General features: G+C 38.5%; 2 protein-coding genes across 3 annotated transcripts; both read left to right on the top strand.

Annotated features, from left to right (window-relative positions):
• Nucleotides 1-33: 33 nt before the first annotated feature.
• On the top strand, nt 34-6,549 carry znf330 (zinc finger protein 330). The gene is made up of 10 exons (XM_068588964.1): nt 34-79; nt 470-623; nt 719-738; nt 842-912; nt 1,751-1,827; nt 2,431-2,557; nt 2,650-2,754; nt 2,899-2,945; nt 4,388-4,505; nt 5,091-6,549. Exons 2-10 carry the CDS (start codon nt 504-506, stop codon nt 5,375-5,377), a joined length of 972 nt encoding a protein of 323 aa, XP_068445065.1. The 5' UTR covers nt 34-79; nt 470-503; the 3' UTR covers nt 5,378-6,549.
• A 181-nt stretch (nt 6,550-6,730) lies between these two features.
• Nucleotides 6,731-13,886, top strand: LOC137793177 (interleukin-21-like). Of its 2 annotated transcripts, XM_068589183.1 has the most exons (6): nt 6,731-6,966; nt 11,173-11,255; nt 11,638-11,731; nt 11,990-12,034; nt 13,016-13,147; nt 13,412-13,886. In XM_068589183.1, exons 1-6 carry the CDS (start codon nt 6,898-6,900, stop codon nt 13,511-13,513), a joined length of 525 nt encoding a protein of 174 aa, XP_068445284.1. In that variant the 5' UTR covers nt 6,731-6,897; the 3' UTR covers nt 13,514-13,886. The 2 variants fall into 2 exon arrangements, with proteins under 2 accessions (XP_068445284.1, XP_068445285.1); XM_068589184.1 differs by lacking the exon at nt 11,990-12,034.
• The last annotated feature ends 398 nt before the right edge of the window (nt 13,887-14,284 follow it).

Below are 14,284 nucleotides of genomic sequence, written 5' to 3'. Positions count from 1 at the left end.
CCAAATAGTTAGTAGTATGTTTCAGCCCGGACAGATTTCGGACCGGACCTACAAGAAATCGGGAGTGCCGATCGTTTCGGTAAAAATTACTTACCACACTCTTACAATTTCATTGACATTGACATTTAACATCCAGGAATATTAAAGCCACTACTACACAACCTAAATATTGTATGTAAATGACTATATTTAAAGTTAATTGTATTTATTTACCATGCGATTCTACGTGTCAGTTTAATCTCAGGGGCTGCAACAGCTAGCCAACATGAACAAACACGTCATAAACTGGCTTAGTTGTATAGGTTGTGGTTCATGTATGGGCGACCAAGACTCCGTATGTGATCATTGATAACAAAAGTCAGATAAAACACTTAAAATTGTTACTTAAAAGGAGTTCGCCAGCATTAGTGACGTCGCCGCAACACCACTTGGCGTTAGCTAGCTGACTCATGTGACATTACATTTACAGGCAACACGCTGCTGAACCAACTCTTGAACCAGAGATGCCCAAGAAGAAAACCGGTGCCCGGAAAAAGGCAGAGAGTCGTAAAGAGCGAGAGAAGCAGAGCAGAGCCAATCGAGATGTTATCGATGTGGCCAAACACCCCTGCAACTTCAACATGGTATGTAGCTCCTGAAGAGAGCACATGATGGAAACCCTGGCATATCATATATAAGTACTGTTACATTGTGACTTCATTGTTTTCTGTTTTTGTAGGACTGTGACAAATGCCAGAGGTAAGTGACTATATTCTACTATATGATAATGTTTTTTTTTCGCTACAAGTATCACTAGTCAACCAGTTAACATTTTCTTCCTCCTTGTAATGTCGCCTGGTAGAAAACAGAAGAACAGAGCTTTCTGCTATTTCTGTAATTCAGTGCAGAAGCTGCCTATCTGTGCGCAGTGTGGTGAGTAATCTGTACAGAAAACTTGTATTTGTACATGTGTGTCATGTGTTGTACTATCATTTAAATGTGTTTTATTCCATACTGACATGTACTACAGCATGTATTTGTGAAATGTTACCATGGTTTTATGTATCCAACTAGCAAGGAGTCTCTCAGAAAGTGATGTCGTCATTACAGTTCAGTGCGTCCAGATACATACTTCTATTTATGCACACAAAAGTACACATATTGAGAATGTATTGCATAGCATGCGATTTCAGATGCAACACTCGTCTGAAAAGAACAATATTATCTTTGCAAAGCTAAATATGATCTTTTCATTCACAGATCAATATTAGCTTTGCAAAGATAAATATGATCATTTCAGACTAGGCCATATGCATCCAAAAAGACGCATACTTAGCGGGTACTGTAAATGACCATGTCCTTCAATCCCCATGCAGTGTTTCCTTAATCTGAATACCCCAGGTTCATTGTATCATTGGGGGGGATCTTTTCTCAAATTTAAGAAAGCTCATCCAGAGCCACAGTCCACATTATACAACATAGTTCACAGTCTGAGTAGTATTTAACACTAGTAGTAAGCTGATCCGCAAGTGTCAATTCAATAGAGTGCACCTTTTGATGGCAGCATGATTAGAAAATATTCTACCTTGGCACCCCCAAGTGGTAGTTTAACCAAAAAAAAGACACTTGGCAGTGCATTCCAATCATGCTCTGAAAACGTTTTTACCATCATAATAGTTTGAATGATGTTACAATTACATCAGATTTATCCAGATAGTGGCCTTCAAATAGGTTTAACAAACTATGAAATGCTTCATGCTTGTGTTGTTAGGCAAAACCAAGTGCATGAAGTCATCAGATTGTGTCATCAAACATCCTGGGGTCCACAGCACTGGAATGGCCATGGTGGTAAGTTACTAAACTGATATTATAACACGGCGAGAACGCCTCTTTTCGCTTTCACCCATCCAGACATATCAATCAAGTCCCTGCAAAAATGTAGAAGTAGGTACAGTACTAGCTTTTGGTAGCGTTTGTCTTTTAATAAATTATATTTGAATATTGAAATTCAGGCCAGTGTCTGTTATTGTTATTTTGAGACATGTTAATTTTTTATGCAGCAATTTCTTGAATTTGAAATAAATATTCCTTTTACGAACGACAATACATTTTAAAATGACCATGAGTCAGCAAATTACGTCTCCTACACAGTATTATACAGATTTGGTAGATTTGGTGTTCAGTGGCAGAGGAGTCAATGAGCAAGCATCAAAGTAATGAGTCAAATGTCTGTAAACATAATGATATCCATAAAGTCGTTCACCATTACAGAGTAAGTGATTATTATCACTCTGTATCGGTGTCTCTATTTTGCACTTTGTGCTGGGTTGAAAGGCAGTACATTTTTTTTAGTTAGAGGTCAACGTATTCATATGTACACAACGAAACGGAAAAAAATATATCACGGCAGATGCTTTAACAATTTTTTGTAATTTTCTTCTTGACCACTAGGGAGCAGTATGTGACTTCTGTGAAGCTTGGGTGTGCCACGGCAGGAAATGTTTGAGCACTCACTCATGTGTGTGTCCTCTGACTGATGCAGACTGCATAGAGTGTGACCGTGCTGTTTGGGATCATGGTAGGACCCCCCCTCCATGTTTGTTTATTCATCACCCATCACATCAGTGTCACGCCGAAGGTTAACTATAACTGTTTAAACTCCCCGAATAGGAGGGCGAATCTTCCGCTGTTCCTTTTGCCACAACTTCTTGTGCGAGGATGATCAATTTGAGCACCAGGCGAGTTGCCAAGTCCTCCAGGCAGAAACATACAAATGTGAGTCATTTGGTTTTCTTTTCACAATGTCATTCATTGGTATGTTGTGCTTAATGGGGAAAGTGAAGCGTGACTTATCCGTTGGAGGAAATAATATCTCGAGGCAATGTGATTGTTTACACTTTCTCTTATGTTCCATTCTAGGTGTTTCTTGTAATAGACTGGGCCAACACTCCTGCCTGCGCTGTAAGGTGAGGGGAACATCCATCCTTACTACAGATAACACAGTGGAGGGGGCCATTGTTTTATTTTATCTGCGCTTTAGGTCGGCACAAAGCCATTTTATGTCAAACTACACTCATTTTATCAGCTCGCATCTCAAATGGTTTACACAACAAAGAACCTTAATTTCTTAACTCTTAATTGATAAGACTGAGTCAAATTTAATTCTCCTTTTATTTTGCTTTTAATTTGACTTTTCCCCACAAAATGAAATCTGTAATGTGCAATTCATTACACATGCACACATGTGCGCGCACGCACACTCTCACACACACACACACACACACACACACACACACACACACAAACACACAGAGTAAATAGTGGCATCCCTCCCATACGTTGGCCTTCAGGTAACATAAACATGCAAAAGGGCTCTTAAGCCAGTATTTGGTTTGTCCATTCTGGGCTGCTGTAGAAACATGGCAATGCAACTTGGTGGACTGTGTGCAAGACATCTGTTGATGTGAAGGGCTCATTCTAAGCTAGCATAAACGTTTATATGATTACACACTAATACAAACATAATAATCAAGAATATATTCCATTTCTGCCAATAAATCCCCTTTAACCCTACAGCCACTGCTCCGTCAATGGACGTTTGCAATGCCCTTTTCTAGAAATAAAAAAAATGATGGATTTGCATTAAACACTGTAGCAAAAGACCTACACATCAGATTCCATGAAAGGAAAGGTTTACATTTTTGCAAGTTTGTCTTAAAACAATACTTGCATGCCCATATTTGGTCATCAGTCCTCCTGCTCGGACCGTCAGAAGGGACCGTTACCAACACAACTACACGGTTTTGTCCTGCAACAAAATTAGATCGCAAACAACTACTAGAGCAAGTAAATAGTGTTTGGGGAATCACAATTTGGGAATTTTAAATAAAGAGGCTGTTACTTTGGGAACAATTCACACAGTTAATGCCTTCTAATAACTTTAACTGAGCAATAATATTTCCGCAGACTGATTTTTTCTCCCCCTTATCTTTTACTGGGACATTTCCACAGCCACAATGGGCAGGAAGAATGACGACAGTGTTATATTTACATAGATTTGAAATAAATCCAAACTTTTCCTTTACAGCCTTTATCAGTCGTGTAACATTCATTATTAGTCAGCCTTTATAAGAAAGCAGCTTGGTGGTCAGACACGCTTTCTCTCACTGTACAGGAGAAGAAAGCCAGCTGGTGTATTTATTTCAGGCCAGGTGAGACGCTCTATAGTCGAGGCCAGAGAAAGAATATGTTGCTGTAAATAGATGGGGGTGGATGACATTACTTGTCTGGATGAGCCTGAGCAGTCATTGGATTTCAATCTCATTTTCCTCTGTTTATCAAGATAATGTGTGTGCTGTTAATATTTCCATGTCATGATTTCAACGTTAATTCAACTGTGTCCTCTCAGGCCTGTTACTGTGATGACCACGCCAAGAGTAAGGTCTTCAAGCAGGAGAAAGGCAAAAACCCGCCCTGCCCGAAGTGTGGTCACGAGACCCAAGAGACCAAAGACCTCAGCATGTCCAGTGAGTCTTTTTCAAGTTTGTTTTTTTCCACAACAGGAATTGGCTGCGTCCTCGACTTCCTGCTTAATTGTGGTTTCAGAAGCGAAACTGAAAGAGTGTTAAAACAAAAACATTTTTGAGGAATTCACTTTTATTTCCCGTAAAAATTCAAGTTAGTAAGAGTGACTTGTGTCCTAAACAAATAATTCTTTGGCTCCATTTTTTTCGAATTTACCTTTTTTTTTCAACTTTTTACTCACAACTTATTGTGACATTTACACATTTACTACACAATTTATGTGTAAGGTGCATCTGACAAAATGTCACTTCAACCCTGTTTGATTCGGGACGCTGGAAATTAATTTAACAATATTAATTAATTGTTTAAATGTTATTCATTAAAACAGATGCTTAACTTTGTGACTCAGATGCTTTGATAATACAAGAGAGGCTCAAACTGGGTCTACCCTTAAATGATATGCGTCTCAACTGTAATTAATCTGCTATACATAAACGTGATTCTCTAAAAGTCTGGCCTGTCTGTTTTGTTGCTTCACCCTCCCCAAAATGAGCCCAGAGCTAATGTGACATCTGTGTTCTCTGCAGCTCGCACGCTGAAATACGGCCGCCAGGCCGGTGCCGACGACGACGATGACGACGACGGAGCTTCAGGGTACGACGCCTACTGGAAGAACCTGGCATCTGGAGGCGGCCATGCGGACAACTATGCAGAGGGTGATGACTATGACGAAGACGACGACGACGATTATGAGGATGATGATGAGGAAGACGATGATGACGAGGAGGAGGAGGAAGAAGAAGAAGAGGAGGAAGGTGAAGAGAAAAAAGCCGCTGACTCTGTGGCTGCTCTTAAACTGGACGGGTCTGCCTGAGCTGAGGCGGTCCCATCGACCATCACGCGCCTCAGCCGAGGTTCACTTGTGGGATGCTGGAGTCAGTCGGGACTTACTTTAAGAATTCAACTAAAGCTGGATCGATAATAGCTCAGATACTTACTCTGAGGAATATCAATGTTTTTATACAAAACGCACTCAAGCAGCTGCACAAGACCTGTGAGCGTCGTAGAAATTGTCTCATAAAAACGATAAATAAACAACGTCTTGAATCGGACCAGACATTTAAAAGAAGTCAGAGAGTCTTGAGACGAATAGATTACTGCTTTGTTGTTAAATTCAGGGCTGGATTAATGTACTTGGACGACTAATGGCCAGAAATAGCATTATGTAAATTCCCATGTCAAAGTTTTTCTTGAATGATTTTCAACATGGAAACACAAGAATCTCCTGGATAACGTAACAATGCTACAAATTTGTTATGATCATCAGTCATAGGTATTTCAACTTTGTTTTGGAGATATTATTTTCAGTTTGGCATGGTAGATGGCTCTAAATACAACAATACCCATGAGCCTCAGATGGATTGTTGCATCTGTAAACCAAAAATGTTGCTGGTGCTGCCAAATTGATCAAACCTGACCAAAAAGGCTTAAAGTTAATTTATGTGTGCTGTATAAATTTTAAAAAGTTCTTGTTCTTAGTGACACACAACTGAATTTTAAGGCCAGTGACTGTTTTATTCTTTACAGAAATGCTCCTTACATTAGTCATGCTCACAGGCTCGTACCTGTGTTCTGTTGTACTCTCATGGCTGTGTATTTACACCTGAGGCCTGAAATAACCCATCCCATTTTGCAGCTCAATGATCCATAACAATTATCTTAATAATAAGCATCGTCATAATCCTTCCTAAACCCCTCAATTGAGTTGATATTGTTACTTTAGTGGAGTATATACTCAAATTGCGCGTGGTTGGTAATCCAGCCCTGGTTACGGTCTGAAATAAAAAGTTATATTCAAGATATCTTTACTGTCTAGTAAGTGTTCTGCTGAGCAATTAGTCTGCATTTCATGGTAATTGTTTTGGGTTCACTTCTTAATGCAACCCAGAGTTTATCCAAACTACTTGTCATGTTTGCCCTGGTCCTTGTAATGAGCTGCTTTTGTGGAGACACATTAGTGTTAACGATGCCATACAATAAAAATAATGAAACAGACTATTGGAGTGAGTCATTTTAAAATGCCTTTAGGACTGACTGAACTATGAATTTGTGCAATTAAAAAAAGTATTTGTTACCAGCTGCCCTGACATGTACGTGACGAGTCGTCAGGAGGCGGAGGGAACGTGACGCAACGTGACGGCGCGAGCAGGGCGTGTGTGAGTCGGTCTCTGGAGCCACATCTGGACCTCAATAACGCTCGCCTCAAGCGTTAATTACACAGGGCATGGACTAACTAATGAGACCAAAAAGCTTCATGAGAATAAGGGAAATGCAAGAATGTGATCTTGGCTTGTTGCTCCGCTGGGTAGGAGAGCGACCGCGGCCGCTCCGCAGATGACAGACTTCATGACGGCGTCCCCGGTGAGCCTCGTCCAGCCCACATGCCCCGGAGAGCAGCGCGCGGTGAGCCGACTTTCTCTGGTAGAAGTGTAACCGACCTGTTGCACCTGTTGCCTAACTACTCCTCGAGGGTGGGGTGGCGGGTAGGGGGGGGGTGGACTTGAAGTAGAAGTACACGTTTTCTTTTAGGAAGACCTGAAAAACTGGCGAAGTTCACAGCAGCAGTAAATACTTGGTGCGTAATGACCGGAGGTGTGTCAACCTAAAGTTCCACGTGCGTGCACAGGAGATATTTCATGTGCCGTCGGTGAACCGTGCACCATTATGGTTATTTGGTTGAAACCAAACAAGCCACCAGGACTGTCTTTAGGTAGTTTCACTTTCACTTCTTGCAGAGGCCCTAATGTGGTTGAACATGCTCCTCCTCCTTCTGCTCCTATTCGGCGCTTGTAAACAGCTCCAAGAGTGATTACATGACAACAAACAAACAGATGGAAGAAGCAGGGTGAGGCAGCCGGAGGCACGAGCACGTCAGGCCTTTTAGCTGCTGGTTATTAAACTGTGTGTGAACTTTTGGAGTAGTGCGTGTTTGAGAGTGTAGTTAGAACATAGTTACATACTTTGAGATACCTGGAAGTATATTTCCATTTGTATGCTCCAATACTTAGACTGAAACAAATAAATATCTACTTCATTAAAGACAGTGATACCACAATGTAGGCTAGTATGAGTTGGCATAAAGGGCTATAATTCATAATACTGTTTCTGACAACACTCTGAATGAGTGTTAGCAAAATATACTTAAAATATAAACTGTTGACATATTTATCATGCAAAAGGCCCAATTGTAGAGTATTACAAAACCTGCTCTATTAGAAGAGAAAATCCTGCATTTAAAATGTGAGTTAAGTACAACTATATATATATACATATATATATATATACACAATTAAAATATCAAGTATAATATTATTATGTATAATGCTTATCCCAACTTCTGTTGGTTTCAAGTGTATCCATAGAGATCCATCTTTAAGATTTCACAGCTGTTGCATCAAACTGTAAAGATGTGAGTTGTCAGATGGAATGCAACAACACATATTAAGTAAATGGAAAAACATAAATAACAAATACATTGGTCAGTTTAATATTCAAACACTGCATTGTGTTTTATTGGGTACTTGGGTGTGTTCTGCATGTACATTCTTAGCGTGAAGAGTAATTTGAAACAAAAGACAAATACATGTAATAGAGTAACAAATACAACATCTCTCTCTAAAATGTAGCTGTTGAAAGTAGCATGACATGTAAAATGTGCTTGATTACATTACATTTCACGGCTGACTGTCATTGGATTACTAATATTATTCATGCTTTAAAAGCAACATTTTAAAGATTCACTAAAGACGTGTTTTCATACTTAATAATAATGTATGTAAGATACAGTTTTGGCAGCAAAAGAACAAAACCTTTATTTCAGAAAAAAATCTTAGACATCCTTTCCTTCTCTTGTTCATTTCAAAAGTTTCCTACTTGTCCACTCTGTTTGTGCACTTTCATGTTTCGCCATCACACTTAGTTTCCCTCTAAACTTACTGAACCATGATCCTCTGTGTCCGTCTTCAACTGAGATGTAAAGTGAGAAGCTTTCCTCCGTCAGCAGATGATTATGAGAACAAGGTGAAGAGTGATGCAACAATAAGCAAAACGTGTTTTTGAACGGAGGAAGACTTTAAGATTTGATTTGATTTATGCTCGAGATATTATTCTTCAATGTTACTCTACTCTTACTACCCTTCAACAGCCGAGGGCCTTTAGACAAGAAGCTGCCAGATGTGTCCAGATTTAAGACTCGAGGGAATTGTGTCCTTGCTGTCAGGAAACCTCCATGAGTCTGGAGAGATCGGTCACCAAATCACTCTCTCCCTCTAAAGCACGACATCAAACTTTATTTTTGATGCTCAAAAACTCATTATGTTTAATACGCGGTATAATTGTAGATTTATATCTGTCCGTTTCTGCATCGCATATTTTAATCTAGTGTCTTTGATTTTATTGCTTATTTTGTATAAAGCACTTAGTAAAGTTGGTTTTGAGAAGCACTACAATAAATCTTTCTTACTATTATCATTATTATTATTATTATTATTATTATTATTATTGTTATTCAAAATCATGCTTATGTTAAAGTACTTCTACTACTTTCTATGCGGAGGGCCCAATTTCCAAGTTTATTTGTTCTGAAATCTTTAATGAGCAGGAAAGAAATCAACAGACAGAAATGAATTCTCACCAGTTTTTTATCTCTTAAAACATGTCTTGAGGAGATCTTTAACATCAACACTACCAGCGAAAACATTTTAAACAAGGATTTGGTGATACAGTTTGTCTCGATTGGATGGAACAAATGCATTCAATTAACTTTTAATGATATCCCAATCTTTCTTCTCATTTCTGAGTACTTGTCACACAACTGCTGTGTGTTTATTTTTTTCACATCTGGGCCATACAGGCAGCCTAAACATCTAAACAATGGACTGCCCCAGATCGACCACTGTGCATTCAACATGCTGCATTACTTCAGTGACAATAACCAACTCATCATTTAAGTCATATAAAAATAAAGACCGCTAGTTCCTATTTGCAACTCTTCCCTGTTTTATATCATCGTAAATAGAGGATCTTTGATTTTGTACAAAAACAAATCAGCTCTAAACTGTGATGGGTATTTTTTTAAAACTTTTTTCTAACACCATAAACTAAATGACTATAAAACAATTTGAATAACTGTTAGTTACAGATCTACATGGCATAGCTTTCTTTCAATGTAATATTCAACAACCTTAATCCTACATTGCCCAACAGACTCCATTTTGTATTGCGCAAGGTGTTACCTAACCAAACCGCATGCTACACCTTGTCCTCTTTACTGGAAGCCTGGCACACCGACTCTTTGTGTTCAGTGAGTCAAAGATGCAACCAATGAACTATGAAAACACACGTTACATGAATGCACACTGACGGGTCATTGTTCCATAAACACCTGTAAACTAGCCTTAAGTCAATCAAAAGCTTATGAAACATATGATGTGGAATCAGCTCCACACTGTTCAAATGGCCCACGAAGGCTCCGCGTTACAAACACCTTCTGCACACTGAGGATCATCTCTGCAGTGAATCAGGAGTTTCGGAGCAATCTTGATACGTTTTGAACTTGACAGCATGGTGCTCGGCGGACAGGGGGACAGCGTATCGGTCTGGGGCGGCACAGGCTCCCCCTAAAATCTGACTGCGCCTCCGGATGCCAAATACCTCTCACCTTCTGACTGTTTTTTGTTTTTTGTGTTCATACATATACATATATATATATATATATATATATATATATATATATATATATATATATATATATATATATATATATTTTGTATATACATATATATTCGTACATAGTAGTTCTACTTTGTTGTACTTTGTACTGTATTTCCGTGTTTAGAAGTGGAGAGCAATAGGAAATCAAAGTCCATACGCATTATCAACCAATAAAGCGGATTTGGGGGTGGGGTATATAATACTATTGTTAAACTAAAGAACATATTTTGCATTGCTTTAATGTCAACTTATACACAAGTGGAACAACATCAGCAACAAGAACCCTACAAACGATCGATGATCAAATATACACATTCACCGCCTCAAAGGATGGACCAGGAAAGAGACAAAATGCCGACAAGTCAAATAGTAAAAGTGAAAGACAGTGTGCAGCTTTTTTGGGCAGGTACGCATTTGTTCCAACCAACTGAGGCAAACTGTATCACCAAATCCTTGTTGTTTAAATGTTTTCACTGGTAGTAATGCTTTAAAAAAGACTCAGCGTTGATAATTCATTTCTGTCTGTTGATGTTGCACAAAAAAATGTGGTTTTCTCCGTCTTGCTTTTTTGAAAAATTCAGTATATTGTCAATATTAATGAAGTGTTTAAAAATATACGTCTAGTGTCAATCTCTGCACATTCACACTTCTGCAAGTGAAGCTCACATGTTCAAGTGAACAGCAAGAAGGAAAACACATTTTCGAGTGGAGGGGACTTAAAGGCGCTAAACAACTATTTTCTTTGTAAAAACATTTTGGAGTAACGTCGCTCGCCCCTGAGTTAATAATTATAATGTAATATTAAAATCAATACAACAAATGTGAAGGTAAAGTTGGTGTTACCGACTCATAACAGATTCATTGAAGCTCAACTTGTATTTCTGTGTGTTTTTCCAGAAAGGGGTCCAGTTGCAGTCGACCTGTCATCTTTGCAGAGAGAGTCACAAAACTCAGGTCTGGCTTTGTTTCTTAGTTCTGAGGTAGGCATACAGTGTGTGTTTATTGGTTATCATACTTATACATACAAATGACAGAGGAAATATTTATATAATCAGTCATGAAAATAGAATAAACCAACAAATACAACACAAAGTTAAGTCAGATATTTAACATTGTTCAGGGAAATATTTAAATATTGACAACAAAGGATTCTTATAGTTGCGAATAGTCAGGAAATGGAAAAAGGATGTCATGTGTATTACATTTAGTAATTTTCTTTCCTCTTATATAACTTGATATTACTCTGGAAATACTGTACAGATTTCCTCAGAAAGGAATCATTATATTTCTGTTTGCCAGCTGTTATGAAGAAACGCTGCTTAATTAATATATTGTAATTAGTGTCTCTTCATTCTCCTAAAGCCTCCTGAGTAGTTCTACGTGTGCTGCTCCTGAGCCTCCAACGCTTCATCTACTGAAGTGCTTGAGGTCGGAAACACTGAAAAATGCCATTGAGGTGAGAGAAGGTATATTACATTGTTTTATGTTTGTGTTTTACCATTTATGATAAGAGCATTTGTTTTACACCAGATGTAGAACTCATATTCGTATATCCTCTGGTACTTTGCTGCATGATTTTCTTTTCTGGATCCTTTTCAACACATGTACTAGTTTGTTTTTTGTGTTTATTTTATTTGTTTATATATATTTTGTTTAAGTATTCAAAAATGTGTTTAATTGTATCATTGCTGGTTTTCTTCGTACCCCTTTCCAGAGATCTGAGGCTATGCTGTATGCTCCGTCAACTAGTGATGTTAAAGTAAGTAGTAAAAGTAGGCGACATTTTAATATTCAGCTTTGATTTTAGTTCGCAGAAAGATGAAAAGATCGGAGGACATGTTAAGTCAATGATTTTCCAACATATACATAAAGGATAAGATTTGCATTACAGGTATTTTTTTTTCTTTCAGCCAACCCCTACGAAAAGGGACAAAATCAACGATGAATTGCTCCTTCTATCACGGGTTGTCTGTGTAGCCGAAGCCTCTATTAACTATTAACATAGTTATAAACACCAATGGGTCACACTGTTTGCACTGAGGCAGATTTTATGTCATGGTCACAGTAGTTTATGGAATAAAGATATTCACTAGTGCACCAACCGTGTATCAATTCATAGTTGAAAAAAGAAATGTACCCATATTTTAGTAAGGGCCCCGCTGATTTATTAAAATATTAATCTGTAGTTCTAAATCGCCAATTCTAGAACGGCACCAAACTCTAATGGTGAACATGGAAAACATCACACCTGCTATTTTTCAGCATGTTAGCATTCTGACGTTAGCCTTTAGCTCAAAGCACCACTGTGCTGTAGACTCCTAATCTCATTTTGAAATCAAAATATAGATATGTGACAATTTTTTAAGCTTTATCTCTCCAGTAGGAATACATGGGCTCAGCAGCATCGGGCGAGGAAGTCAGCAAGTACGAATAGGAGGACGGAGCCGTTGTTAGTTTTGGGCTTTTCATGGGATTTGTTCATCGAATATTGTCAACAATATTGTCTCCCTTCAGAACATCACAACGACATCAGTTTACAGATACATATTCTGTTCATTGTGCAGCGAAATACTTGTCTAGCTAGGAAAGCGGTAGTACTACTAAAAAGAATAAACTTAACACAGACTTCACGTTGTATAGTTGACTTGTGAGCTCGATGAAGTTTCTGCCTCGGCGTCGTTATTATCCGCGTAATTTGAACCAACAAATGTCAATTCTTGTTCATTTCTCTCTTCCCAAGGAAAAGTGTAAAATGATGTCGCTCAGATGTTACATGTTGGAGTTGATGATGGTAATCGGTGAAGAAGAAATTCAGGATAAAAAAGCACGTTGCATCTTTGACTTCAATGCCACGCTGCCTACAGAGCACCCTGTAAGTCCTGCTAACTTAACCCCTCGCAGGGTCTGTCCTCACCTTTCCACCCGCCTGTCGCTCTCACACAACCACCATGAAGCTGGACTCAGCGTTGTCGCCAACGTTTATGTGGAAAACCTTCGCAAACAAACTGTTTTATGACTGAAACATTATTATTTTCTATCGCCAGCCATATGAGTGTTTATTTATAAAATGTTCACTTTTAAAATATGAATGTTATTCATGTTCAAATATACATTTTGTCTCTCTTTTGAATTTTAGGTTGACTGTCCACCATGTGAAGCATACTCCCTTAAAAATATTAAAGTATTCCTGGAAAGACTCATTAGCCTTTTGCAAGAAATGAACAGTCGGACGACGTAACGTGATGTGATGTAAATACGGTGTAAGCTGCAAATGTGTATTTGTAAATACTTGTAAAGAATTAAGGCTGTTTTTATATTTGAAATAACACTTTAACTAAGCCAAACCTGTGAAAAAGCATGCCGTCCTGTATTTTAAAATATAAGTTTAAATGGGTGAAATAACTAAATCCATTGATTGTTTATGCATGTGACGTTTCTGTTTTACAGTTTTGAGAGAAGTACCAGAAAGTAGCAAACAGTAGCAGTATGTACTGTATCCAGAATGTTTAATGCGAATAAGCTCTGCTAAACACTACTGAATATGACACCTATTATACAGTATACGACTAATGAACACCAGGAGCTTCAGAATAGTTGCTCACTCCATTAAATAATACCACAACTATGAAGTATTTCACTGTATTTATTTTAGCCTTTTGTCTCATCTCAAGTGATGGATACATGTGCGTTATGGAGCTTGTTTGGTGTAGTTTACTGTGTGGGCATTCAGATTGAAAACAGCTTTCATAAATTCAATGCAAGCATCTGTTTTGCTGCAGACGTGTTGCATCAGATATGAGTGAGATATGAAATATTATCAGACACCAAACCACACAGGATATTACAGCTCTGGAACGTTCTGGCCAGCTAAGTGTCGTGCGTTGGGCAGCTCTGGGTTTTTCCGCAGTCCCTCGTTGCGTTTCTATTCCCAACCGTTGTTTGGTGGAAAAGCCTCAAGCAGATGTCCGGATGTGAAGAACTTCAAGCTCTAATGCACAACTAAAACAAA

This window comes from Clinocottus analis, unplaced genomic scaffold (assembly GCF_023055335.1).
Source record: "Clinocottus analis isolate CAN_PGR_092001 unplaced genomic scaffold, fCliAna1.0.p SCAF_22, whole genome shotgun sequence".
Taxonomy (NCBI): domain Eukaryota; kingdom Metazoa; phylum Chordata; class Actinopteri; order Perciformes; family Cottidae; genus Clinocottus; species Clinocottus analis.
The sequence above is the reverse complement of the archived record's forward strand: the minus strand, read 5'-3'. Positions and strand labels throughout refer to the sequence as shown.

Excerpts from the sequence above, each read along its gene's own strand:
- znf330 (XM_068588964.1), top strand. The coding sequence starts at position 504 with ATGCCCAAGAAGAAAACCGGTGCCCGGAAAAAGGCAGAGAGTCGTAAA. Across the intron at positions 913-1,750 it reads GCCTATCTGTGCGCAGTGTG|GCAAAACCAAGTGCATGAAG; the intron begins GTGAGTAATCTG and ends TTGTGTTGTTAG. Across the intron at positions 1,828-2,430 it reads GCACTGGAATGGCCATGGTG|GGAGCAGTATGTGACTTCTG; the intron begins GTAAGTTACTAA and ends CTTGACCACTAG.
- LOC137793177 (XM_068589183.1), top strand. The coding sequence starts at position 6,898 with ATGACAGACTTCATGACGGCGTCCCCGGTGAGCCTCGTCCAGCCCACA. Across the intron at positions 6,967-11,172 it reads GCCCCGGAGAGCAGCGCGCG|AAAGGGGTCCAGTTGCAGTC; the intron begins GTGAGCCGACTT and ends GTGTTTTTCCAG. Across the intron at positions 11,732-11,989 it reads CACTGAAAAATGCCATTGAG|AGATCTGAGGCTATGCTGTA; the intron begins GTGAGAGAAGGT and ends ACCCCTTTCCAG.